The 27,831-nt window shown below is 37.8% G+C and overlaps 1 protein-coding gene across 3 annotated transcripts in view; it reads left to right on the forward strand.

Moving 5' to 3' along the window:
* Window positions 1–27,831, forward strand: part of DST (dystonin) — a 4,096,730-nt gene that overhangs the window by 2,635,995 nt on the left and 1,432,904 nt on the right. The window contains exons 43-45 of one of the 3 annotated variants that reach the window (XM_044063350.1): window positions 2,919–3,068; window positions 15,874–16,104; window positions 17,018–17,173. In XM_044063350.1, coding sequence (XP_043919285.1) covers window positions 2,919–3,068; window positions 15,874–16,104; window positions 17,018–17,173 — 537 coding nt within the window. The remainder of the gene's footprint in view (window positions 1–2,918; window positions 3,069–15,873; window positions 16,105–17,017; window positions 17,174–27,831) is intronic. The other 2 variants (XM_044063347.1, XM_044063348.1) reach the window with 2 other exon arrangements.

The raw sequence follows: 27,831 nt of genomic DNA on the forward strand, positions 1-27,831 counted from the left end.
CAAGGCGAGCTTCGAAAGAAAAATTGCCAAGGACTCCAAAGATAACCACAAGGCATTCTTTAGCTATGTCAAGAATCTAAGTGGCAGTTCTCAGATCTGCTCGGAGTTAGTTCAGAAAGGCACAAAATACACTGAATCAACCAATATCGCCAACATCCTGGCAGACAGGTTCAGTGCAAACTTCACCCCCCTCTCACACCCAAAAGGGCCCATAACCGTACAAGAAGACTGTAGTGCCCCTGAAATCACAGACACTCAGGTTAAAACAGCCCTCTCCAAAGCCAAAAACACAGCATCAATGTGACAGGATGATGTCCCAGGCTGCGTCCTACATGAGCTCAAAGATGAACTAACCCCTCACCTAAACACACTGTTCAAACTCAGCCTCTCCACAGGCTACATGCCCATAGAGTGGTGCATAGCAATGGTTATTCCACTCCACAAAGGTGGAGCCACAACAGACCCCAGGAACTATCACTCTATAAGCCTGACTAGGTTGGTCTTCAAGGCTATGGAGCGCATCAACATGGATCTCATTAACAGAGACATTGGGAACCTACAAACACTGGACCCCATCCAATTTGGCTTTGTTAAGTGCAGATCATGCCTCCTAAACCTGGTAGACTTCTTTGAGACAGTTACCAAGACTATAGATGAGGGAAAAGTGGTCCACACAGCCTACCTAGACCTGGCAAACTTCTTCAACACCATTCCCCATTCTGGTATTATAGACAAGCTCACCAACCTGAACATAAACCCCTACGTCACGAGATGGGTTGGCAACTGGCTCACGGACAGAACCCACATGGTAAGAGTTGCAGGAGCTAGCTCTGACTCTAAACCGGTTACAAGTGACACTCCCCAGGGCTCAGTCCTAGGACCCCTCCTGTTCGGCATATACTTCTCAGAGGTACAGGCAAGCACATGAGAACTATGGCTGACCAAGTTCACTGACGACTACAAACTAGGGGCTATAATTGACTCTCCGGCTGACACAGACATCCTCCAAAAAGGTCTCACTGAGACAGATACCTGGTGTCAAAGCCATGGTCTCAAGCTAAATGCCAAAAAGTGCATAGTCATCCCCTTTGGAAGAAAACAAAGTACCCACAAACTATCACATAGGTGGTGGCCCCCTAAATACAGAAGACGTAATAAGGGATCTGGGGACCCAAGTAGATAGTAATCTCTCCTTTGATAATCACATTGCCAAAGTGGTTAGAAAATCCTTCTACGTGGCCCACCTAATCACAAAGGGGTTTGCATCCAGATCAAAAGAGCTCATTGTGTCCCTCTATGCATCACTCATCAGACCCATCATAGAGTATAACGCCCCTTTTGGGATGTACCTTACAAGACACGTGCAACATCTGGAAAGACCACAGAAGTACCTCACCAAAGGGATCACTGGCCTCAAACAGATGCCCTGTGCAGCTCGACTGAAGAAACTCCAGCTGTACTCGGTTGCAGAGGTGATCTCTGCCTGACATACAAGGCCATGCCCAACCCAGAACTGATGGACATGCTCCACCTAAAGAAAACCATATACCCTCGAGCCACACGCGCTAGGGATCTAAACCTCACCACAACAATAAATAGGACGTGCTGGAGGGATAGATTCCTGTCCCAGAGGCTTCCCATGCTCTGGAACAAGATTCCAATCTACATTAGACAGAGCTCCTCACTAACACTCTTCAAGAGATTACCCCGGGGATCACTTCAGTGGCCCTGCTGGACAGAGGCACAGGGAACTAATCTAAGGGGGTGGCGAAAGCCAACACATTCCGGCTAGGCTTATAAATGCCTTTGGGCAGATAGCCTAGTACCTAGCTATGAACCTATGACCCTAAGTTCTATTTGAACAGGGGGACCAGGCAATAGTATCCTCTTTCTCTTTTGTTATTTGTATTATGTTTAGAACCAGTGGCAAAGAAAATAAGGGACTCGGAAATTAAAGGATATAGTTGGTATGGTGTTCAAAGAAAGTTGACTTTATTTGCAGATATTATTTTCTACATGATAAAACCAGAAAAGTGAATTCTTATGTTATGGAATATTCTGAGACAGTTTCTAGGCTTTTTGGGATATAAAATTAATGAAGATAAAACAAAGGCAATAATTGGTCGTCTAATAATTATATTCACTGCAACACACACAAGCAGGATTAAGTGCTTTCACCATATTCGGTGGACTTCATTAGAATTTGGCATTTTAGAAATAGTGGATAGGAATCTGGGGGGTAATTTGGAAAACTTCAAAGAGTACAGGGAAACTATTTGGCAAATGCGGCTGAATGAAAACAACTCATCCCTTCAACGAGCTCTAAAAATAAGAGCAGCAAGAATATAAATTTTGCTTTCCCATTGTAATTTTTCAAACATTTTAACTTTTATCACATCGTTTATGGGGAAGTTTTTCACATATCTTATTTAATGTTATTCATTTTTTTATATTTATATTATTGTCACAGCTGCATATTTTTAAGCATTTTTAAGCACAGATTTTTAACATGAACATTTTATCATAAAATAATTTGTATGGGTCTTTAAAATGTTTGAGAGACACAATTCTTTAGCTTATTTTAAGAATATAGACATTTTCCTATTGAGAATGCATTATTTTATAGGTCTGTATCTTTTAAAAAAAAGAAACTCATTTGATTAATTTTATTCATTTTAACTACATTCAGTTACTTTTGTAGTTATATTAAGAGTAAGGATGATGATGGAAGCATTCCGATAGTCCCCTGAGTGGGATGGAGCGTTTAATCCTGTTTGTTTGCACTGATTTTAATTATTAAGCAAATTTTGATAAAATGCTTACAATTTTATTCCAAGCTTTAAGTTTTGTGTTTTGACTTTAGATTAGCCTGCTGCCAGGCACTTTGCATAATTAACTTAGCATGTGTTTTTGTTTAGTCTAAACTTGCTACGACTCATCATGACCTTCTGAGTAAACTGCAGGAACTCTCTGACTGGGTCACCACACATAATGAAATGGCAACAAATCTCATGGACAGCTGCAGCAGTGACACAGGAGATATAACATACAACATTCAGCAGCTTGAGGTGAGTGTATTGAATGAAGAATGGAATGTAGTGATGCATCATTGCTGCATGCTAGAAATGCATGTAAATGATACTTAGTTTCAGCAGTGATTTTCGGTTTACAGAAATCAGTCTTTATTTTAAGACTGCAGGAAGCTGTTGTCCTCTGCACACACTGAGAATTAAAAAAAAGTAGAGTTTTGATTACCCTTTACTTTATAAAAGCCCGTTAAGCCTTCATATTGTTTTGCTGCTTTAAGTGTTTTTGTTATTTTTTTGCTGCATTGTTTGTATTTTCTTTGAATAGCTAACACAGGTAGTCATGTTTTAGTTAAAGTTTACAGTTGTTTTCATTGGTTATTTACTCACCTTGTTTATTGTCTGCTGTATGGAGGCCCACACCATTGTTGTCTTTATTCTAAGACTGCAAGAAGCTGTGTTCCTTATGCAGATAATTTAAAAAAAGTGCAATTTGACTTAATTTTACATCAGAAGAGAAGGAAAGTACTTTATTCTGTTGTTCTTAGATTCACATTATTGTTTCATTGCTTTAAAGTATTTTTGTCATTTTGCTGCATTTTCTATATTTTCTTAGAGTTTCTAAATGTAGCTAAACAGCCACATTACTGTTATATTTATTTAAAGTGTGTTTTTGTTGTTGTTTTTAAGAGATTTTGTCATTGTTTGCTGCATTTTTTCTCCATTTTTCCTGGAATTTCAAAAGTCACTGCTAACAGACAGTTTGAGCCAAGTTAGTGGGTCATCTTAAGAGACAGTTTTAGTTATTTTGGCGGCAGGAGAGTAATTGCTGCAGTTTCTGGGAAGTTAGTATTATTGGTTAGAGCTACAGCTGCTGTTATCATTGGTTCTTAAATTTCCATTTTTTGTTTTTATTGTGCTGAAACATGCACTCATACCTGATTAAATACAGCATAACTCTCATGAATTTGACTACTGATACATGCAAGGGTAACCAGCTGAGTGGAGCTGTACAATGCCACATACCTCGTTTTCCATAAGTAGTTTCTAGCATTTTGTAGCTGAGTTACATTGCCTAACACCCCATAGCTGTTCTATGTAGCTCAGCCCCTAGAGATGCTTAGCATACATGTGCCATGCTTGTTACATTTGTAAATTAACCATAATTGTTTCATTTACTCAAATAGACCTTAATCAAGTAACTTTACCTCAGAACTAAAAACTCTCTCAGTAACTATAGTACTTTGTGAATTCAATTAAATTCTACAATTCACTGGACAAGTATAAAAGGTCAGTCAGCTACTTGATTCCTGTCTGTTGCACTTGATATCCAAGACAGTGAAGTAGCTGCCTTATTCATGCAGATAATGAAGTCTTGCTCAGCACAAGTAACTGTTTATGAGAGATGCAAATATTTAACATGGAGGCCCCATGCTTACAGAAACACACACATTCACATGCGTGCGCGAACACGGACACATTGTGAGCTATATGCAAATATACCACACTCTACTGAGACCCAGACTGGAATGTTGTACAAAAAGTGTGTGAAAAGTCCTTACCAAAGCATCTTAGACCCATGAGGATCAGGTCTTAGTGAAAAAAAAAAATCAAGGATCACTTCATAGCCGAACACATTCAGTAAAAAGTCAACAAAACCAATCAGTCTTGAATCCAGTATATATGACCACTCCAACAAAAAAAAAAATAAAAAAACATTTTAGCAATTAGTGACTCCATAGTGAGACACACTTGATTCTCCATTCAGTAAGCTGGACAGGATGAAAGTGAGTTCTGTTTTGAGTATCAGGATCTTGGATATCTCAAGGGCTCTTAGGCCTCTTTAACCAAACAAATATGACGATGATGAGCCAGCTGCACATGTGGGGATAAAATACTTGATGTGCGGAAAGGTAATGAGGTGCAGAGCATTGAGGGGTATGAAGAGAGACATGTCAGAGCTCTAAATGCATGTCACCAGTGCAGGCAAGACTCTGGGCCTAAGCAGTAGCCTTCTTTCTCCAGGAATGATGCCTAAGTACACTGAGCAGAAAATTGGCTTCAGCGGTTGTCATACTTGCTTTGAAAAGGATGATCTGCACATATTATTTTAGGATTTTCACATACTAGCTAAAGCCTTTACTGCCCCCATAGTACCTGTTTTTAGGCAGAGTCCAGGCAATGAACATTTCACCACAGCAGCATAGTAGAGCCTAAACAGAGCCACATTAAGGTGGTACTGTTCAGAGGTCTATATTATAAGAGCGAGGATTTAAATATTCGAACACCATATGAGCGACACCAAATGGTCGAATATTTAAAACATCATAAGTGTGAACGGAGATAGCCATAGTGAATTCTTTCCTTTACTTCAACGTAGTGCGATCTCGGAGTTGGTATATTTAAGTAGCAAAGTGGTGTCGGGGGTGCAGCCCCCCACATGGGGGGGGCAGGGGGGCTTGCCCCCCTGCTCAGAGCGATCAGGTAGGTTTTTCTTTAATTTTACATTTTTTATTTTCGTTTCGATGTTAGACAACTTTGCTCATATGGTGTCACCCATATGGTGTTCGAAACTGTGAAACTTCGTTCTTATACTATAGACCCCTGTTCCGTGCCAGGAACCTCAACAACAAGCTGCTTGTCCTTGAAGCTGTCCTTCATTTGGAATGCTTCCATGTCTGCATTATCACTGAAACCTGCTTTATATGTCTAGGTAGCACTCCCTCCATACCTGGCTGCTGTGCTTACCAATGTGTAGATAGCACTCTCTCCATACCTAGCTGTTGTGCTTACCAGTATCTAGATAGTACTCCCTCCATATCTGGCTGTTGTGCTTACCAATGTAGATAGCACTCCATCCATACCTGGCTGTTGTGCTTACCACACATTCAAACTTGATGGCAACTGTGGTTGCATATCTGTTTTTATTTGGAACCATATTACATCTAGACTGATTCCCAGAAAACCACAAACTGAACTTAATGAACTCCAAATCACACTAAACAGAACCGACTATCCTTTTTTTGCCTGTTATAGGTCACCCTCCATGTCTTTTGAAATTCATGCAAGGGTATGAAACATGCTTGAGGAATCCTCCATAGACAAGAACCCCATGATTCTGGGAGCCTTTAACTACTCCTCAATAAAATGAAGTGCATATACCTCCAATGCAGAAAATGCCTAAAAGATTTTGGATTTAATAAATAAAAACTCGATGGAGCAGAGTATTACCAACTCCTCTAGACGAAATAATATTCTTGACCTAGTAATTATGAATATTGCATCATTGTGTACATGTCCCACGGTTTCTCTTTCCCCAGTTAAGTCATATCATAAGCGAGTAACATTTTTACTTAAAAAGGGGGAAATTCAAACAATACAGGTTTCATCAGATTCTGTGGTGATGTCTTTTTTTTTTAAAGAATTTTATTAAATGATTATTAAAATGAACAAATATTTCCATGAAATTGTAACAATTTTTTCTTTAAAGTTAAAAATAAAAAATTAAAAAACCTTCTAATATATAAACCAAAGTAACTAAACTATGTACAAAGACATTCATCATGCAAAAAAACATCTTAATGCTACTGTAGGATTAATAAAAATCATCTGTTTACATAAATTAATAAACTATTTTCCTAGAAGTTCATAAATGATATTCCATGAATTATATAATGTAGTATTCCTAAATGATCTAGATTTAATAGTTAACATTTCCAAGTTACACGTTTCAAGGAGTATATTTTTAAATTCCAGAAATGTGGGTGCTGTACTACATTTCCAATTCTTAGTGATTGTTTTTCTAGCTATAGATAGTATGGACCAAAACCAAAGGGTACTTATTCTCTTTTACACAATCAGGAACAGGAGCATTAAATAAAACAAGTGATTTAGATATAAAGAAATTATCAGTGAAAATTGTTTGCAACAAATTATTGACATCATCCCAAATTTTTCTTAAATATATGCAATTATAAAACATATGAGACCAGTCTGCATTCAGTTCATTATTACATCTCCAACATGTTATATTCTTTTTAGAAAATATACTTATATTATAAGGGGTGATGAATGATCTATATAAAAATCTCCATGTGAATAATTTCCACTTTAAAGAAGAAGTAGTCATACTTGCTGATTGTAAAATATTCAATTTGTCTTTCTCAGAGGGGGGATTATTATTAATTAAAGAAAAATATTTCCAATAATTACCTGCTTGTGCATCTAAATCACTTTTAATTGCCCTATAAATGTTTGATAACTTGTTTTTAGCAGGAGATTTATGCAAAACTGATGAAATCATATACTGTATTAGTTTAGGAATTGTTTTCCTAGTTGTAGGGGACATAGAATCTAGTTTATTTAATACATATTGCCTGGCTTCTTGTAGTTCTAACCATAAAAATGTATCAAGTTTATACTCTTCCAAGAGTGAACTGTTGGATTTTAACTCATTATTTATCATCATTTGGTGCCAAAATATTAAGTGTTTTTGCTGAAATATAAACATTTTTGTATAATCTGAAGAGAAAATGGTTCTGTGTGTGTAGGCTATAGTGAAGAGTAAAAAAAGCCAATCCATATAAATATTATATTGTGTGGTGATGTCTTGAAAGTCAGGTATAGCACTTAGATAAATGTCTAGAACTGGCAGTCCCATTCCCATTGAAGTACAATGGGAAATTTAACGCACACCACCCTGGTGGCCCCAGACATACATAAAATCTACAATAAAAGTAAATCAGATCGTTAAAAGCATACAACAAATCAAAAAATGTTCAGGTCTGGGAAAATATCAGAAGTTTGATTAAAGAATCAAAAATGCTGTTAGGGCTACTAAAGCAGCCCATGAACTTAGGTTAACATCTGAAGTCAAGGACAACTGCAAATCTTTCTTTAACTGTTTCAGGAAACTAAGAAACAATACCCAAGACCGCACCAAACTCATAGAAAATGGCAACACCTTCTAAATCCTTGTATCCCTGAATCTCTCAAACATCATCACTTCCCTCATCCCATCATCATTGAAGAACATGCTACTAAAACCAAAACCCCTTCTTACATGGGCCCTGATAATATACTGGACTGTTTAGTAATCAGTACTAAACATGCCTTGGCAGAACCACTCCAGAAATTTGTAACCTGAGTGCAACAACATGATTTGTCCCAAGGTATGATGCACAGCAATGGTGATGCCACTCCATAAAAGCGACCCACCACAGACCCTAGTTATTATAGGCCTCAGTATGATAAGGTTGTGGAGCATATTACAAGTGATCCGATAAACAGTGACATTAAAAATCTTATCAGGTTAGACCCACAGCAATTCCGCTGTGTAAAGGGTAGAACCTGTCTAAAGACTCTGGTGACCTTTTTCAAAAGAGTAACATGAGCTGCTAACAGTGGTCATGCTGTACACACACCATACCTTGATCTGGCCAATTCATTTGTCACTGTCCCCATGATAACATAGTTAGTAAACTAATTCCATTACAAATACAGCCCTGTGTGGGAAGATGGATAGCCACTTGGCTAGAAGACAGACCTAATAATGCAGATGGCAGGTGCAGCATCAGAGAATATGGAGGTAACTGGTGGACCTCTTTTATTTGACATTTACTTTTCTGACCTCCAGACCAAGAAGGAAGACCTCTAGCTAAGTTTGCAGATGACTGCAAACTAGGTGCCATTGTCAAATTCCTCTGTAATACCAAAATTCTCAGACAATAATTTACATTTGTAAATACCTGGTGTACTAACAATGAGATTATATAAATTCTAAAAAGTGCAACATTGTCACATTTGATAAATATCTCTTCCCCCATATACAGCATTGATAATAACCCCCCTTCAAACTGTGAATATTGTTAGGGACTTTGGAACTTGGGTTTATAATTCCTTCTTTGTTGGCTATCATGTAACAGCAGTAGTCAGGAAATCCTTCCACTTAGCACAGCTGATTGCCAAAGAAATAGCATCAAGATCTAAAGACGTCATTGTCCCCTTATATTCAGCATTGATGGGCAATTACTGAATACAGAACCCTTTTTGGGATGCACCTCACTAAACATATTAAACAGTTAGAAAGACCCCAGAGGTTCCTAACTAAGAAGATCACTGGCTTAAAACCCCAAAGCTACCAGAAAAGACTAGAAGATCACTGTCCCTTAATTCAGTATCATGTAGACTGCCTAGAAGAGATCTGTGCTTTACCTTCCATGCCATCAGGGGACCCAGTGATACTGGATCTCTTACACAGCACAGGTCAGACAGTCCCACAAATACCAGAACCAGGGATCTAAATCTTCATCATAGATTAAAAACATGGTGGAGATACAAACTTATTACTCAGCATCTGTGATGCACAATGTTTCTTGAGATGAGACCATATATGATTGGATGGATGTTCATAAATTCACTCCAACTCGACTAGCTTAGTCCTCCTCAAGAGGCAAGATACAGTCTAAGGGAGGGTATCAGCAAGACATAATGGATTTAAGACTTAGTTGCCTTAAATTATCTAGTGATTCCTGTGATTCTTTTTCCAAACTCATGAAGTGTCTAAAAGGAGGTACTGAAATACTTAGATTGTACAGTGCTATCTCAGATGTGAACATATTGTGCAAAACCGAACCAAATACTTCAGTAAGGGTAGTGAACACTGTTCTAGTTTGTTGAACCTTGTACATTGTTTTGTGAGGACTTTATGAAATTAAGCAATTCTTTCATCGATAGTGACCTTAACACATTCATCCCACATCAACCTGCTGTGATTCCCTTTGGAGGGATGAGCCTGCTTGGTCTGTCTGCTGGTGTCTAACTATCTTGTCGTAATAGGTATAAGAAGCTCCAGCAGAGAATGCAGTGCATAGCCCAGAGGAACAAAGCAGGTGACTGGTTGCTGTTTGTATATATAGCATTGCATTTGCCAGATTTTGGTTTAGAATAATTTTCTACATATCATACCCTTAAAGCACTCTCCATTCGTAGAATAAAATGTTCCACTAACCCACTGGAGATTGGATGATACAAGCGTGAAGTGATGTGCATGATCCCCTTCTTCTGCAGGAAGGTTGGAACACACACACACATACACACACACACACACACACACACACACACACACACACACACACACACACACACACACACACACACACACACACACACACACACACGCACACACGCACACACACACACACACACACACACACACACACACACACACACACACACACACACACACACACACTCTCACACACTTGTTACTCTGCATAATCACTCAATAGTAACGAGATTTCAATGCACTACAGAATCTGGGCATATTATTACCTGAGGGGAACACCTCTGAATGTACCCATAAATCATCATCACTGCATTGCTTTCACTCACACACATGGCTCCTTGTTATGTCAACAACAGAATTGAATGTTATTACTTAAATTTTTACACTACTACAGATGAATCATTATAATTCTTCACCCAGTCATTAAACTTATCCACGAAGCTTATGATCAAGTAAGGTTTCATCAAAGCAGCACAGAACCTCTGTGTCATTCAAAAACATTTTCCTTTTAGGTTAAAAAATGTGGAATTCAGTGTCTAAGTCAGCTATTTTGCTGCCCACATTCCAGTCACTTGTTAATTTTAAGACAAGAGAATGAATGACTGTTTTGTCACTCTATATAAACAATCCAGGTACAGTACTTATTTAAATGTCTGCACTCAAAATGACGAGTGCCAAAAAAAAGCCAACCCCCCCCTGAAAACCCAGAGAAGAATGAATCTCAAAAATTGCTCTTCTCCTTAAAACTAAAACATAAAGCCCCCACCCCCAAATTTATGTATACTAACGTAGACATCCCCATACTTCAGAGAAAAGGGAATATTCAGAGAAACAGCATTTCAGACTTAGTATTTAAGTTCAGTGTTTCAGTCATTCAGTCTCTGTATTTCAGAACTCACTCTAGCGGGTCCCAGTGTTTCAAATGGTTACCAAATAATCCACTAAGTAATTCAGCAAGATACAGATTATTGTTTTATGCATCAGAGAAATCAGTATTGTGCAAAACATCACATAAACTATACTTGAAGAATCGAGACGCATAATGCATCTTTTGAGCTAGACAGAATTCCTTTATGGTTTCTTTAACAAATGCCATCTTAATTGTTTGTCTCTTCCTTTGGCCACACTCCTTTAGTGTCTCCCTTAGCCAGTTCATAACTGAGTATTGACAAATGCTTTGATTCCTCTTTAGTTTCTTCCCCATTCATTCATTTATTCTTATTTCTGTAGCTTTCTTTGTATTTCTTTTGTGGCACTACATATTGTTGTCGCTTCTAGAAGATTAGGAGTGTTCTTGTTTTCACTCAGATTAATCATCTTTGTCTCTTATTCTTGGTAGGTGCAATAGTTTAGGGGCTATTCAGGGTTCCCTGTTACCTTATCTTAACCCGATGTTCTGGAGGAATTGTTTGTATTATTACATGGTGAGTAAGATGTCAGTGAGGGTTGGGCAGTCAACAGTAGAGTTGGAAATGAAGAATGAGTTTGTGTGTCATCATAGGTCATAGCTTAGCAGATAAATTTGACTGTGGGCCATTTTTATGTGAAATGGGTGTGACCCTGAGCTTTTTAATAGACCACTCATTGGTCATTCTCTCATTTATTGTTAAGTGATTGGCTTTTAAAGTCAACAACAGAGATGGTATGATTCTATGCAACCTATTGCCAAAACACCGAAAACACTTATTAGGTAACTAAAACTGCATATTTCATAGGTTCATAGGTTCATACTAGGCTGTCTGCCCTAGGGCATTTATAAGCCTAGCCAGAGTGTGTTTGGCTTTCGCCACCCATTTTAAATTAATTTTGCTATGCCCTTTTTCGAGGTTAGTATACTGTGCCTCTGTCTAACTGTGACACAGAAGTGATACCCGGGGTAAATCTACGATCTCCCATCCACTCATCAAGATTCCTCTTGAAGAGAGTCAATGAGGGACTCTGCCTAACCTGGACTGGGATTTTATTCCAGAGTGAAGGGAGCCTCTGGGTTATGAATCTGTCCCTCTGGCATGTCCTATTTATTTCAGTGCTGAGGTTCAAGTCTCTCGAGCGCGTAGCTCGATGGGATTTGGATTTTCTGAGGTGCAGCATGTCCATTAATTCTGGGTTGGACATGGCATTATACATCAGGCACAGATCGCCTCTCAGCAGGCGGTATGCCACTGAGTAGAGCTGGAGTTTCTTTAACTGGGCAGCATATGGCATCTGTTTGAGCACTTTGATCCTCTTGGTGAGGTACTTTTTGGGTCTTTCCAATTGCTGCAGGTGTCTGGTAAGGTACAACCCAAAAGGGGCATTGTACTCAATTATGGGCCTGATGAGGGATGAGTAAAGAGGCACGATGACCTCCCCTGATTTAGATGTGAATCCCTTCATGATTAGGTGGGCTATATAAAATGTTTTTCTAACCACTTTGGCCACGTGGTTGTCAAATGAGAGATTGCTATCAACTTGGGTCCCTAGGTCCTTAATTACGTCTTCTGTACGTAATGGATTACCACCTATGTGGTAATTTGTGGGCACTTTGTTTTTGCCAAAGGGGATGACTATACACTTTTTGGCGTTTAGCTTGAAGCCATGGCTCTGGCACCAGTTGTCTGTTTCTATGAGGCCCTTTTGGAGGATGCTTGTGTCAGCTGGAGAGTCGATTACAGCACCCAGTTTGCAGTCATCTGCGAACTTGGTCAGCCACAGTCCTTCTGTGTTGGCCGGTACCTCCGAGAAATATATACCGAACAAGAGAGGTCCCAGGACTGAGCCTTGTGGGATGCCACTTGTAACTGGTTTGGAGTCTGACATGGCTCCAGCAATTCTAACCATGTGGGTTCTGTCCTTGAGCCAGTTTGCAAACCATCTAGTGACATAGGGGGTTTTATTTAAGCTGGTGAGCTTATCTACAATGCCCAAGTGGGGTATTGTATCAAAGGCTTTTGCGAGGTCCAGGTAGGCTGTGTGGACCACCTTCCCCTCGTCAATGGCCTTGGTGACTGTTTCAAAGAAATCAACCAGGTTTAAGAGGCAGGATCTGCCCTTAACAAAGCCAAACTGAGTAGGATCCAGTGTCTGTAGGTCCCCAATATCTTTATTTATGAGGTCCATGATGATCCTTTCCATAGCTTTGCAGACCCAGCTAGTCAGGCTTATGGGGCGATAGTTTCCAGGATCCGTTGAGGCACCACCTTTGTGGAGAGGGACCACTGTTGCTGTATGCCACTCATATTTCAATGCTTGGTTTTAAGGCTGACCAGCAAAGGCCCGTAAAAAGAATATAGTTACTATTTTGTTCTAAAATTTTGTTCCTGCACAAATTCAGCAATCCAGCAACATTAACTCAGTAGGGCTGATCTGCTACCAGTCCAATTGCCAGGCACTCTAGACTGGCTACTTTATGAAGGACAGCTTGCTAAAGCCTCTGAAAGAGATTTTGGTACTTTTCCTTTATTGGGGCAACGCTTTAAACGTGGTTGGTGAGCTCCAAATGTAGTGTGTTTTAATTTCTGTTTGGTGTTAATATAACCATGTTTGTGAAAAAAGTACAAGTTACAGCTCCATTTTTTTCAATATTCCCATTTAATTATTTTGCACACACCTGTTTAGATTAACAGCAAACATACATTGCAAGACACTGGATTTGGAGCTCAGCAACCACGTGTAAATGATATATCGGGGCAACAGTTACACTGACCGCTGTGAGAGTCCTTAAACTGAAGATTGTAATTGGCTGCTAGCAAAAGTTCCACATTGTAGTCATTCTTTCTACACTATGAGATATACTGTTCCTTGTTTTGGAGACAATAAGTTAAGAGCTGTTTCCTAATAAAATTGACCTTTACAATATGAACACTGTTTATATGACAGTGATTTAAAGCTATTAACAATATTGGTAAACTCAACATGGCCCAACATTGGGGAAAAATGAGTCTTGTAATATCCATGTAGTTCTGTAGAAAATGAAAATTCATATGATCCGTCCTTCTAATGCTGACATTACTGATTTCTTTTACCCGGAAAAAAGCAAAAACAAGTTATTAACATGTAAAAAACCTACAGTTTGTACCTTGGCAGTTGAAATTCCCATGCTGTTCATTATTCAAAAGACCAAAAAAAAGCATCTCCACTCCACTGTACTGTGCCAGCAGTCACAGTAAGTACTTTACCTGTTAATCTGATTTAAAATAGTACATAAACATTGCTTTTCTATAACTAAGTGTGCTATCCACATTAAAAAGGAAAAAACTAGATGAAGCTAAATTATATAAATAAAGCCAGTGCGTTGGATGGGGAAGGGAGTGACAGAGGCCTGGCATGGAGGTGTGGTGTGTGATAGCCAATCAGATCATGAGTTGAGAACTGCATGAACGTGATTTAAAGTAAGACATTTTAGAGGGAGATAGTTCATTTTGTGCAATTAATGTAGGGCAAATATCAGGATATTATGACAGTTAATAAAAAAAATCTTATCCAGATTTGCTGTATTTATTTATTTATTTTTTCATTTCTCTCTTTGTAACTTATCTGACAAAATACTTTCAACGTGATCGTTCAGCAGAAATTCAGTATCTTAACACATCTGTTAACCAGGCGTGTGTAACATTTAAAATCAACTTCATTTTTTTTTTTAAATTATTATTAAGGCAAATAATTTTTACACAAATGTGGTTGACAGACATGTTAATGTACTGGATTTCAACTGAACGATCGTGTTGAAAGTGTTGCCCCGATAACGGAAATGTACCGAGATTTCTTCTACAGGAAAGAATGGAGACTGATTGGTTGAAAGAACTGGTGTAAGTCTCTAATAGGTCAAACTGGAAAATCAAGATTATAAAACCAAGTAGTATGTAAAATTAATAATTCATTAGCCTCATTATGTGATATGTGGGTTCTAGTAATAGAATCATATACTGATTGTGAAAATAAGTTTTCTCTTTTTGGAAATTATACTTTTTCCTGTTCTTTGGCCAGTTGCATGGCTTTGTGGTTGCTTAAGTAAATTAAGTTTTGCGGTTTTAATACTGATATAACTTTTCAGGTCATATTTCACACTGGCATTTGCCATATGTTTGCTTACCACCCAGACCTTTGGCGCACTCAGCTTTATGAATGTTACAATACTTAAAAGTTTGTGCCACTAATATATTCTGGCTATATTTTATAACTGCAGACTTGCACAGGTGGTAGGTGGTGGTGAATGGCTATCTTGGCTTCAGCAATGCAAATTACACAATTAATGTAAATTAGTAAGCAAACTAGCCAGCATAGGGTTCAATCTAGACTTCACTGTGTTTTTACCCTTAATGAATGTATGCATGAGAATAAATTCATTCAGGTATGATTAGATACGCATTTCAAACCAGATGGAGAATGAAAAAAATGATATGGCTGTCTAATGCAAAGTTAGAAAGAGACCGAAGAATACAGGACCTTGGATAACTTAACTTAGGCAAGCAGCTTATCCACTAGAGGAATGACCACTTAGGGGTGGGTAGGAGGCAAGTCTTTATTTTTTATTAATTTACAGTTTATCTGTATTAAAGATAATGTGACAGTTATGCAGAGTTCTTCTTTCGACCTCTACAGAACTGTTAAGGGGTGAATGGGGGAGTATGATACCGGAACAAACCTAAAGATAAATATAAATAGGGAAGAACCCTAGCAAAATGAACATAATACTTTTTGTTTAAAATGTCATGGTACTGTAATATTGTCTGTAAAGCATGCACAAAATTATCACTTGGATTTCTTCCTAGATAAATAAAGTATTTTTTTCCTTTTTTTAAGACTCTAGAAAAGGAATTCAGCAATAAAAAAATGCAACTGGACACCACAGCATTTGACATTCAGTTCTTCATTTCTGAATATGCCCAGGATCTGTCACCAAACCAAAGCAAGCAGTTGCTCCGACTTCTGACATCCACCCAGAAATCTTTTCAGCAACTGGTAGGCAAAATTGCAACTCAGATGGAGGTCCTTCAGTCTCAGCTACTGGCATCGCTGGACCTGGATGATGAGGTTTGCCTTAGAGAGCTGTAACTCAAAGTCAGAAAAGGGTTTAAAAAAAAAAAGAATGGGTTATGCAGTGACTGGATGCAGTGTTCTTACATGATCTAACTTTATGTTGGCTGTGCAGTATTTTTAAAATAACAGCTACTGAATGCAATCGCTCAGAATTTTAATACATTATAATTCTTATAGAAGCTCAGACATTTTGAAATATGCTGGCGTGCCTCCTGATAGGTGATTACATAGCAGCACCTGTTAGAAGGTACAACTGAACTTGTTATCATCCCTGTTCCATAATGCTTATAGCAGCTTTGGAACAGCTGTAAATGGGCCGTTCTTTGGATAATGCCATTCATATACTAGGAACATGAGAATGAATGTGGTTTTCAGCAGCAGCCAAATTCTAGTGCTGTTGATTAATAAGAACTGGTCATCTTCTGTAAGGAAATGCTAATTAAAAAGCACAGCAAAGAGTGTTCCTATGGATAAATGTAAAGTGTTGTGCATATTTAGCAATAACACAGCATGGGCTACCTTATTTTCTTCAATCCATGATTGAGAATCATGAACGTCATCTGTTTGCACCAGCATGTTAATGTTTCTAACTCCTTTTGTTCTATCCTTTCTGCAGTAGCAGTTTCTGTCACAGATATCCAGGAGGACGAGGACTGGATCTTTATTTCGACAGAACTTCATCTGCTTTTCTCACAGATGCATGATCAAAGTTGTGGACGGTAGCGTACAGAAAGCTCAGTCGATTTCTTACTCCTTGTATGACTTCCTGATTCCTTTCTTCTCTTTGCCTCACGCTGCTTGCCATTCCATTCATGTTTACAGCACACATCTGAGTCAGCAGTAGGGTTTGTCTGTTGATGTGCTAATAAGGGCAGCTTACATTTAAATGTTTCTCTGTTTTCTTCAGCAGGATATTGAGGAAAAACATGTGGAATATACAGAAAAGCTTCAAGAAGTTTGTGACCTGCTTGTACAGACAGAAAATCGACTCATTGGGCATCAGCAAGTTGCCCTGAAAGAAGACAGCCTAATTGACTTGCAGCAGTATCAAACTGAGCAACAAGTGAGTTTGTTAAATGGCTTAATATCTCCGCTTCCCTAAGTGATGAAAAAAATTAGTATGGAAATTATAAATGGGTGGGGGATACATATGCACACAGCACTGAACATGTTTTTCAGCTCCTTTTAAAAACTGCTCAAAAACACACACACACACACACACACACACACACACACTTGGAAGCTGCCTCTCTCCCAACTAATTTTATGTATAAAATATTTTGGTTAATAAGTGCAAACAAAAGCTGGAGTTAATTATCCTTTAAACCAAGGAAGTTCAGTATGTAAATCATTGCTTGCTTTTGTCATGATAGATGCATAAAAGTAGTTACAGGTAAATGTATTTCTAGGCATACAAGAGTATATATGGATCTAGTTCACAAGACCAACAATGTAAAATATCAAAACCCACATGACTGAGACCATGTGGTCGATATTTTACATTGTCAAAAACCCACAAACAAAACAATGCAGGGCCTGTATAGATTATTGGTGTTTTCTAACATTCATGTGGAGCACTGTACCGAGTCTCCAATGAAAACAGATCCTTAAGTCAAAATTTCCCAGTCAGCATGTATAGATACACAAATTGAAAAATAAAGATGGCTGTATCCCATCTGTGAAATCTTCTGAGTCATACCTTTCAGAATTATTAACAAATGTCCATATTTTCGTTTTTAACGATTCCCCAATTACAAAATAAAATAGACTATTTCCTAGGGAACACTGCACCATTAATCCATTTAAGATCCTATAAAAAGCACATCCATAGGTCTGTGGTATCATGTGTATATGTGTTATGCAGTGGCACTCAGCATGGTAGTAAAAACAGTAATAAAGTAATGTTTTCCATCTTGCAGTGCGAGTCAAAGTGGATGTTGGCAAATACGGTAGTATGCTACTGCCATAGAGAAAGATGTACCGTATTCAAGGTTGGGACATTCCAACATTATCCACAGTCAGCCACGATTAAAAAATTAAAAATGAAAATCAAGACAGAATGTACGTAACAGAGGCCCTTCAAGAATTCTGCATTTATATGGTTAAACTTACATATTTAGAAACAAGACATTTTAGAATTTTAACCTGGCCATGAATGTGAACAAAAAATTATCACTGCACTGAGTAAGGATGGCATTAATCTACAGTTTGCATATGTTAAGCACAGACAAAGAGCTTTCTGATTCTCAACACAAATCTTTGTGTTCTGCCAGTGGAATGTAAACCACTTGTTAAACAAAGAAAACAAAAAAAAAAGCTGCTGTAACTGGTGTATCACATATTCCCATCACATATTCCCATCTGAAGGCGCCCAGTATGACATCTGCTGTAACCACCTCTGTAAAGCCTATGACACTGAACTAACAGTTGTCTGCAGGAAATGAATGGCTGTCATGGTTCATTGGGTAAGATGCAAACTAAAAAAGCTCAGTCCTGCAATGTAATGACCTTGTGGCTCCACCATTCAGTCTTTGCCCTAAGACTGAAAGAGTAATGCACTGAGCAGTACCCAAGCCCAAACAGAATGAGGTTAGACCTGAAGGAGCACAGAAAATGAAAAAAAGCACTCCCTTTCCACTACATGCCAGTGTTACTCAGACTTACAGTTTTGAAGCACACATAATGTGTGTGCATATATACATGTATATATATATATATATATATATATATATATATATATATATATAGTTTACTATTGTTTGTGCAAACGACATTCTATCAGCTGCAATGTGCCGAAAAACAGAATGTCGAACGCACAAACACTTTTGCACCAGATAGTCGACTCCGCTTATGCGAAGGCACAACTGCATTCGCATAAGTGGAAATCGACTATCTGCATGGAGATCGCAGTACAGTGGGAAGTAGAAATTCATCCACATTCCCACTGTAGTGCGATTTCGGAGTTAGAATAGATAAGTGGAGGAGGTGCAGGGGGGCTTGCCTCCTTGCAAAAACGTGATAGCTGTATAGGAGTGTGACTTACATCAGCTCCTATATGGCTATCACGTGGTGGTTTCGACAACAATGTCGAGTCAAATGCGTCGAGCATTTAATTCGACATTGTGTAAGTTTTTTTTTTCGGTATTACCATTCGTTTATTTGAACGGAAAATGTTTTTCCATTCTAATAAACAATAGTAAACCTATATATATATATATATATATATATATATATATATATATATATATATATATATATATATATATATATAGGTTTCCTATTGAAATGTTGCCGTGCAATTGGCACGGCTATGAAGTACTATGAAGTATTCGAACAACAGATGTTCGAATACTTCATATTTCGGCAGTTTACATGAGCAAACATTATAATTGGGAATGGACTGTGCATTCGCAAATATAACGTTCGCTCATGTAAAGGGTTTGCGGTACAGTGCATTTAGGGAAATACATCCCTTTCCTTACTGTAGTGCGATCTCGGAGTTGGAATATTAAGTTGGGGTGGTGTGGTATCTTTATCAGAGGCTTATTCTTTGTACTTCCCTAGTTAGGGCAAGTTCATTCATGAATCATATGTGTTTCTTTTTACCTTTTCCAGGGTTGCATGATTTTTGAGTTAGAGTTAGTAAGTCAGGGGTGTGGGTGGTCATATCTTTCCACTTCATATGGTTGCAGGATATCTGTTTCCTGCAGAAGCATGTCTTGGAATTAGCTGTCTTATGTTTTTTACTTTAATCTATTTTCAATGTTTGCAGATTCAAAATTGTGAAGTTGTGATGTTTTCCAGTTTTCTTTACAATATGTTTGCCAAACCACAATTTGACTGTTGCTGTTTCAGTTAGATGCTTAATAATCATATCTATGTTTCAGACTCAATGTCTAAAGTCATTGTGGAGGGCACTCTGAACTGGAGTAAAGCTAGTCAAATCTTTTAATCCATTGGAGATGTGGCATTTACCTTTAAACACTCAAAGCCTGCAACTGGACAGTGAAAATTAAATTGCCTTTTGATTTTGGGGTTACTGGCACAGTGATTATATGCTGAGGGCAGCCAACATATATTTGGCATCAGTGTGTGTATATGTGTGTGTCTGTGGGTGTGGGTATGTGTATTTTCATATGAATTCAGGGATTTTCTGCTGTACTCCTGACTTCTCACTCTGACTATGAAATCTCCATCTATTTGCGGGTCATGATATATATATATATATATATATATATATATATATATATATATATATACATATATATATATATATATATATGTGTGTGTGTGTGTGTGTGTGTGTGTGCTTTCATATGCAATATCCCATTTCGAAGTGGTAAAATGCATTCAGTAAAATATTTGTTAACTTAATTTAATGAAATGGTTGAAGCATGTTTGGTCATCTGCATATAATGACGTATCACAATTTATATTTATAGCTGGTGTTGACTGCCAAGCATTGAGTTAATATCTCCAGTTGCAGTACTAGAAATCTGAATTAAAACAGATCTGGTTTTCTAGGACAGCTTAGCAAAAAAGGTAGGAGGGTTGGAGGAAATTAAATATCCAAATGAGAGCACTCCCTGTTGGCTCTGGCTTGGGTTCATCTCTCTTTCTCTCTTTCTCTCTGTTGATGACTGAAGGCCAAGCACTTAGTCTGAGTCAGCATTCGTCATGGAGATGAGATGATGTGGCTCACTGCATGTTGTTACTCTGTTTCAGGAATGGAGAGAAATGCAGTCACCCCATCTATATGTCACATTGTGAGCTGCCACTCTTGAGAGGTGAATAGATGGCATCTTACTCTAGTGAGGAGGGATAATGGAAGTGAGTTACAGTAGGGAAGGACAGTTTTGTATAGACGTGTTTGGTATCAACTAGTGGCAGTTCAGTGCCAGACTTGATGATGTAGAGGGATAAAGCCATGGTCATAACCAGATGACCAAGAATGATTACAGCTCAGGCTCCTGTTGCTGGCTAACCTCTCTTTGGGGGGAAGGGTGTAGAAGTATGCCTAGGGCACACAGTTCCATGTGAGAGTCCCTGGTGGAGACTGGAGACCACACAAAATCACTGGCTTCAAGGAGGGTGGGCAGTCTTGAGCGGCTACATCACCTGTTGTAGTGAGTGATATGCTTTACTGATGCCCATTGCACATCTAATGCTCAGCAGTTTGCCAAGCATGCAGAGTGGAAGACAGGCTTTAAAGCAAAAACACAATTCTCTTTGTGGATGACAGCATATGTACTCTATCCACTAGACCATTATCCCAAGAAATTAATGACCCATAGAGCTTTCTGCAGGGGGAAATGACTGGGTCTTAAGATAAACCGGGAGAAAAGCTGGATGGAAAAAATGGTTACAATCCCTTCTTGCAACAAACTGCTAATATTAATAAGTGAAGCAAATGATGCAGTTAGTCTTTACATAACATGGGTTTACATCTGCAAGCTTGTTTGTATGAATGATTCTTTTTTAACACCTTTATTAAATTATCAATTAAGATATAGGCAAACATGCATTAATATAAAAATAAAATAATATTAACGTTTCCAGTTACCTACATTGTACATCACATGTTCTTTCATATAACAATCATCAGTCCAATGTAACACAACTTTCTGAATTCCTACCCTCCATTATTCCCTTAAACCTCACTCCTCATCCTGAACATTGTTCTGCATGTAATGTTACCACAATTTCTATTTATTTCTATGTAATTTTCTCCTTCTATTTTCCAAAGATCCCACATTCAGTTATTTTTATCTGTGTTACAGTATTCACTACTTAAAATACAGTTGAATTTGACTTTGATTTCTATTTTCTAGTAATTGTGGGTTTTTTTGGCAGCCACCAGAATAAAATTTAAAAAGGCCTTACTATAGCTAGGCAGTTCAGATCATGTATCCCAGCATAAAACAATCATTTCCTTAGTTACACCCATTTGGTCACCCAATATTTCTGACAGTGTAGCCTGCAGGGATTTGTTTTTAAATCTACCAACTCATTAGACTCCCAAAATATGCCTTCCGAGTTACCTGTTTCTTCCCCGTCACACCCTCTAACATTTGCCATCAGTCTGAGGAAAATTTCTTTTGGAGTCTTTTTGGAGTATAAAAAATATATATGCAAACACTTCCAAGTAAAAATCCTAAACCTTCTAGACTTTGATTCATTCTTGGCAGAGGGAGCCATATATATATCCTCATGTTATTTCCTTGTAAATTGTTTATCCAATCTTTCTTCCTAATCTTTTCTAACCTCCTCTGATTGATTCTTATATTTATAGTGCAAAATGTTATATGCCCTATTAGTTAGCCCTTTTTAATGGCAGCTTCTGTTCAAGATTCGACTAAAAACTCTACCAGAGCAGGTTTTTCACATAGAATTCCCCTATCCCTTTCTTTTTACCTATACTCTGATATCAGTCCCTGATAGGGAAGGCAGTTCCTAGGCTGCAATCCAAATGTCTTTTTGGCCTCATCCCATTCTGTCACCTTCCCCTCTCTAGTTATTTGTTTACAGTACCTTGGTTCCTTTGCAAGTTTTATCCAGTAAATTCCAGCCCCTTTTTGCTTCTTCTCTTTAGCCCCTATTCACAGTCATCCCTATAGACAAAATCGCTTTTCTCCATTGTCATGTTGGCTTCATTCTTAGAACACTGCCTGCAACTTTATGAGTATAATATTCTCATTGGCTGCTGTTATACTCCTTAAGAGTTTGCATTCATAATCCCACTCTCTCCTTATTTCTTGAACCCCTCCCCCTCACTTCATCGTCATTACTTTCCACTTTGAGTTATAGTCTTCTGCATGTGTTATATATATATATATATATATATATATATATATATATATATATATATATATATATGAGCCTTAATTGTATAGGTCTAAAATATCCTTTAAATCAAGTAATCTTACACTACCACCTTGTTCTGTTGGAAGGATCAACTTATCCAACTTATCTCTTGCCTTCTTCCTCTCCCAGATAAATTCCTTCAATTCTTTATTAATTATTGTCCAGAACTTCTTGTCTGGTTGATAAAAAATATGCCTGACCTGTATATAAAACTAAAGGGACTAAAACATTTTCACTGCTTATATCTTACTGTCCACATCTCTAAACAAGAGCTTCCAGTTTCTCAGTTTCTGTATTGTCTTTTGTTTTAGTCTTTTCCCACGTATTCTTAGCTGCCATAACAGAAGACTTTTTAATCCATACTCCTAAATATTTCATGTTACAGTGTACACATAAATATGGGTATTGCTGAACCAATTCATGTGTGGGCAAATAATTTATGGTTATAATCTTTGTTTTATCATCATTAATTGTATATCCTAAAAGACTTGAACTTGTCTCAAAATGTTCCACAACACTGCAATGTCCTTTTCTGGATTTATCAGGTACAAAATAATATCATCTGCATTAAATCACACTTTTTGATTATAATACCATTTATATTCTTAAATTTCTGAGTATCTTATTTTCTTTGCCAAGTGCTCTAAATATAAGCCAAATAAAAGAGAAAGAAGAGACCCCCCCTGCCTGATTCCTGTGTTAAGACACAACTTATCAGAGAGGAACCCTTGCACTTTAATTCTTGCCTCCTAGTCTTCATATGGCCTTTAACCTTGTTATTGTATCAGAGAATGCAAATGCTTCCATTGCCCTTCTCATAAAAATCCAGCTTACTTTGTCAAATGTCTTCTCTGCATTGTGACCCACCCACAACAGTGATGTTTTCTTATATTCTGCTTCCCTCTGAAATATTATTGTTCTATTAATGTGGTCAAATGTTTGCCTGCCCTCCACAAAACAACATAGATCCATATCTCTCAATTTTGCCCTCCAAAAAACAACATAGACTAATATCTATCAATTTTGGCAACACCTTTGCCATTCCTTTAGGTAGTATCAACATAAACATGTTATAAACATCATTTAAAATTGAAATGGATCTATATAAAGCTGTGTCTGATGAGTCTTTATCATCTTTAGGTATTATGGCCACCACAGCTTTCTTTCAAGATGTTAGTGCTTTCCCTCCTTTTAAAATACAGTTAAAATCTTCCAGATCTTTATCACTTTCTTCCCTTCTAGCTTCCAAATGCTCACAGGGATATCATCTTTTCCTGGAGGCTTACTTGCAGACTGATTGTACATTACAGTTTTATCTCATCTCCTCTATCCTCCTGTCTTAACTATTTATTGTCTTCCATAAATATGTCCATTTGTGCTCTTTCTTGGTTTCCATATTTCTCTGTTTTTTTACAATTTTTCATAAAATTTCTGAAATATCTCTAGTATCTCTACAGGATCTCCGGTTATTTTTCTTGTTGTAGGCACTCTAATTTTTGGCCACAACCCTTTCCACTTTCTGCTTCCTAAGTCATTTTGCTTAAGGATTTTTTGCTTAAGGATTTTGGACTGTGGAGTTATTATCAAAAATAGTTGCTTAACAGCAGTCTTTCTAGACCCATGCACATTATCCAGATATTTCCTTATTGTCTGTTTAGCAGACTGCAGTTGTGCCTTTTCTTGTTCTGTCAGATTCCAAATTATTTTGCAATACTTTAACCTTTGTCAGCCCTTCTAAATAATTTACATTAGCTATGATCCACGTCTCTCTCTCTGTCTTTTATTTCTGCCCCATTTTAAACTATGTTTTCTTCCTCGTTGGTATATTGGTGAGTATCCCCACCTGTCACATGGGAGACCATGGTTCAATTCCCCAACAGGGAGCGTGTAACTTTTGGACGGTGCAGTGGTGCAGCAGTAGCATTGTCGCCTCACAGCAAGAGGTTCTTCAGTTTGATTCTTGACTGGAGTGCCTTTTGTGCGAAGTCTGCATGTCCTCCATGCATTCGCAAGGGTTTTCTCTGGGTACTCCGGTTTTCTCCCACGTTACAAAGGCATACATCTGGAGCTTTTTTGCCTGGTCCTTCACTGACAATTGGCTTCATTCCAAGTCGGACTTTCCAAATAAACAAATGTTAAATAAATAAAATAAAATAAAAATGTTTTCATCTTATCCCATTTATTGGCTATAACTTCTGAAGAAACTTCTATCTTTCTTAATAATGCCTGAAAATTTTCTACTACCCATTCCTTAAATTTCTTTCTTTTTAAGCATGTAGGTTGGAAGTTGCCAGTGTCACTTTTTATTTCATTATTCTGCAATTTTATCTTAGTTTTTTGGTGTATGATATGAAATAGTTATTGGATTTCAAAGTTTTCAGTTAAATGCACATGTTCCTGTGAAGTATAATTTATGTGTATTCTAGCCCATTTACTATACACTGGGGAATAATATGTAAATTCTGTCATAGTTCTTGGTACTGAATTTATGTCTTCCATACCAAAGATTTTCATAAATTCCTTGAGAGGCCTACCCTTTTTTTATATTTTCCCATCTAGATCCCCCAGATACATCTTTACAGTTGCAGAACAATTATCAGTCCCGACCTGCAAGTAATATTCTCTGCTGAAAGCTGGTTATTTCTCCATTTTCTTAAGCACCATAATAGCAGTTTTGTGGAATACAAATGCATGCCAGTGTAATCCTCATGGCTTGCCAGTTGCCCCTTGCTACCACAAATCTTCCATTATTATATTTTTTCTCTAATATCATTATTGGAGCTCCTGTTGCCATTAGAATAATTACTCCCCTTTTCCTTCATTCCTGAAATTCTGTTGAATATCCATCCTGAAATCCTTTCTTCAAATTCACATGCTCATTTCTTTCCAAATGTGTCTCCTGCAGAATTGCTATTTGCACTCTGCTTTTCTTAATTTGATACAATACTCTTTCTTTTTGTCTATACCTTCATGGCCATTTATGTTGCAAGATAATATGGATATTGTAGCCAGTATGACAAGAAGTTATTGCTCCCACCTATTATACGTAATTTTTTTTTAATGTGTATTTCCAACTTATGTATTAAATGCAGAAAGTAATGTTTGGCATGTTGATCTTTTGTACAGTTGTTTCTTGATATTTCTGTTTGAAGCTATGCCACATTTTCAATACTTTTTTAATGACAATGCTCAAACAAAAAGTAAATACATTTTCAGAATACCCCTTAACTTATTAACGTAGAACAAACATGCACAACTATGTACAGTACAACTTCAAAAATTAAGTTTAACACTATAGTAGGAACAATTATCCCAAATCAACAGCTTCACCCACAGGCATTACCTAACCTAAAATTAGTTAGTCATGCTAAAGTGCATGTTACATCCTGTCCTCCCAATTATCATAGGATCATAAGTTACTAGGCTCTTGGCCCTGAGGCCCTTGCAAGCCTAGCCAAGCATTTAGCCCATGTTCTAACAAGTCAGCACCCTATGTCACTGTCCAGCAGGGACATAGGTGGAATCCCAGGGGTGTATTTTCTGTTCCCCATCCAGTTATCCAGGTTGCACCTAAAAAGTTTTAATGAGGTACTCTGCTTTAAATGGAGAGGGAGTCCGCTCCACAAAAGGGGACACAAATCTGTCCTGCCAAGAAGCCCTATTGAAGTCACAGGCCAGATTGAGTTCTCGTGTGTGGGTTACTTGAGTGGAGCTTGACTTACAGATATGCAGCAGTCCCATCAGGGTGGTGTCTGCGATTGCTTTGTATGCCAGACAGAGGTCACTTCTGAGGAGTCTGTAGGAGACTGAGTAGAGGGACAGAGCTTTTAGCCTATCTGTGTTGCATAGATGTTTGAGGCCCTGGATTCTCTGGGTGAGGAATCTCTGTGGTCTCTCCAGCTGCTGCATGTGCTTTGCAAGGTACATGCCGAAAGGGGCACTGTATTCAATAATCAGTCTTATAAGGGAAGAATACAGGGATGTTATGACCACCTTGTCCCTGGATGAGATACCCTTACTAATGAGGTAGGCCATGTAGAAAGCTTTCCATACAATGGAGGCAATATGGTAGTTAAACGTCAGTTTGCTATCAACCTGGGTTCCCAAGTCTCTCACGATCGATTGCATGCTTAGTGCCTTATTATCAATGTGATAATTTGTGGGGATGTCATTCTCCCCAAAAGGGATGATGATGCATTTTTTGGCATTTAGTTTAAGGCCATGCTTCTGGCACTAGTCATTTGTTTGGGTGAGACCCTCTTGGAGGATGTCTACATCACTATGGGAATTGATGACAGCAAGAAAAACACCAAAGTAAGCACAAGTCACAATAAGAAACTACCCCACTCCACTCCAGGAATACTCAGGAAAAGCTTTACTGGTACATCGGTACCTTGGCTTTCGCCTTCAAGGAATATTTTTTACACACAAGCAGCACTTATTTTTATACATCATATAATTGAATAATTAACACTCATTAAGTATAAGTACTTCTCATTAAATATGATTGAATAATTAGATACTCCATATAAATTAATACATCCTAAAAGTTTCCTAAGAACATCTAATACAATTTCCTGCTCCAAAATGCATGATAAATTCATTATTAAATGGATTTCATATGTTAAATGCACATACAGTTATTTATAAAAAATAATGTAATTCATTTTTTTATTAAACCATACAAATATCCACTATAATGTGTTCTAAATAAATATGCACATACAAAAACTACAATGGTATCACACGCAGAAATCATGTCTTTTAGAAAAAACTTTCTGCATTTCAACCTATTCTTTACTGATTTATCATTAGATTCTCCCTACCCCATATTCAAATTAATGTCAATATTTAATC

Source organism: Protopterus annectens, chromosome 2.part1 (genome assembly GCF_019279795.1).
Source record: "Protopterus annectens isolate FY-2018-M chromosome 2.part1, PAN1.0, whole genome shotgun sequence".
Classification (NCBI taxonomy): Eukaryota; Metazoa; Chordata; order Ceratodontiformes; family Protopteridae; genus Protopterus; species Protopterus annectens.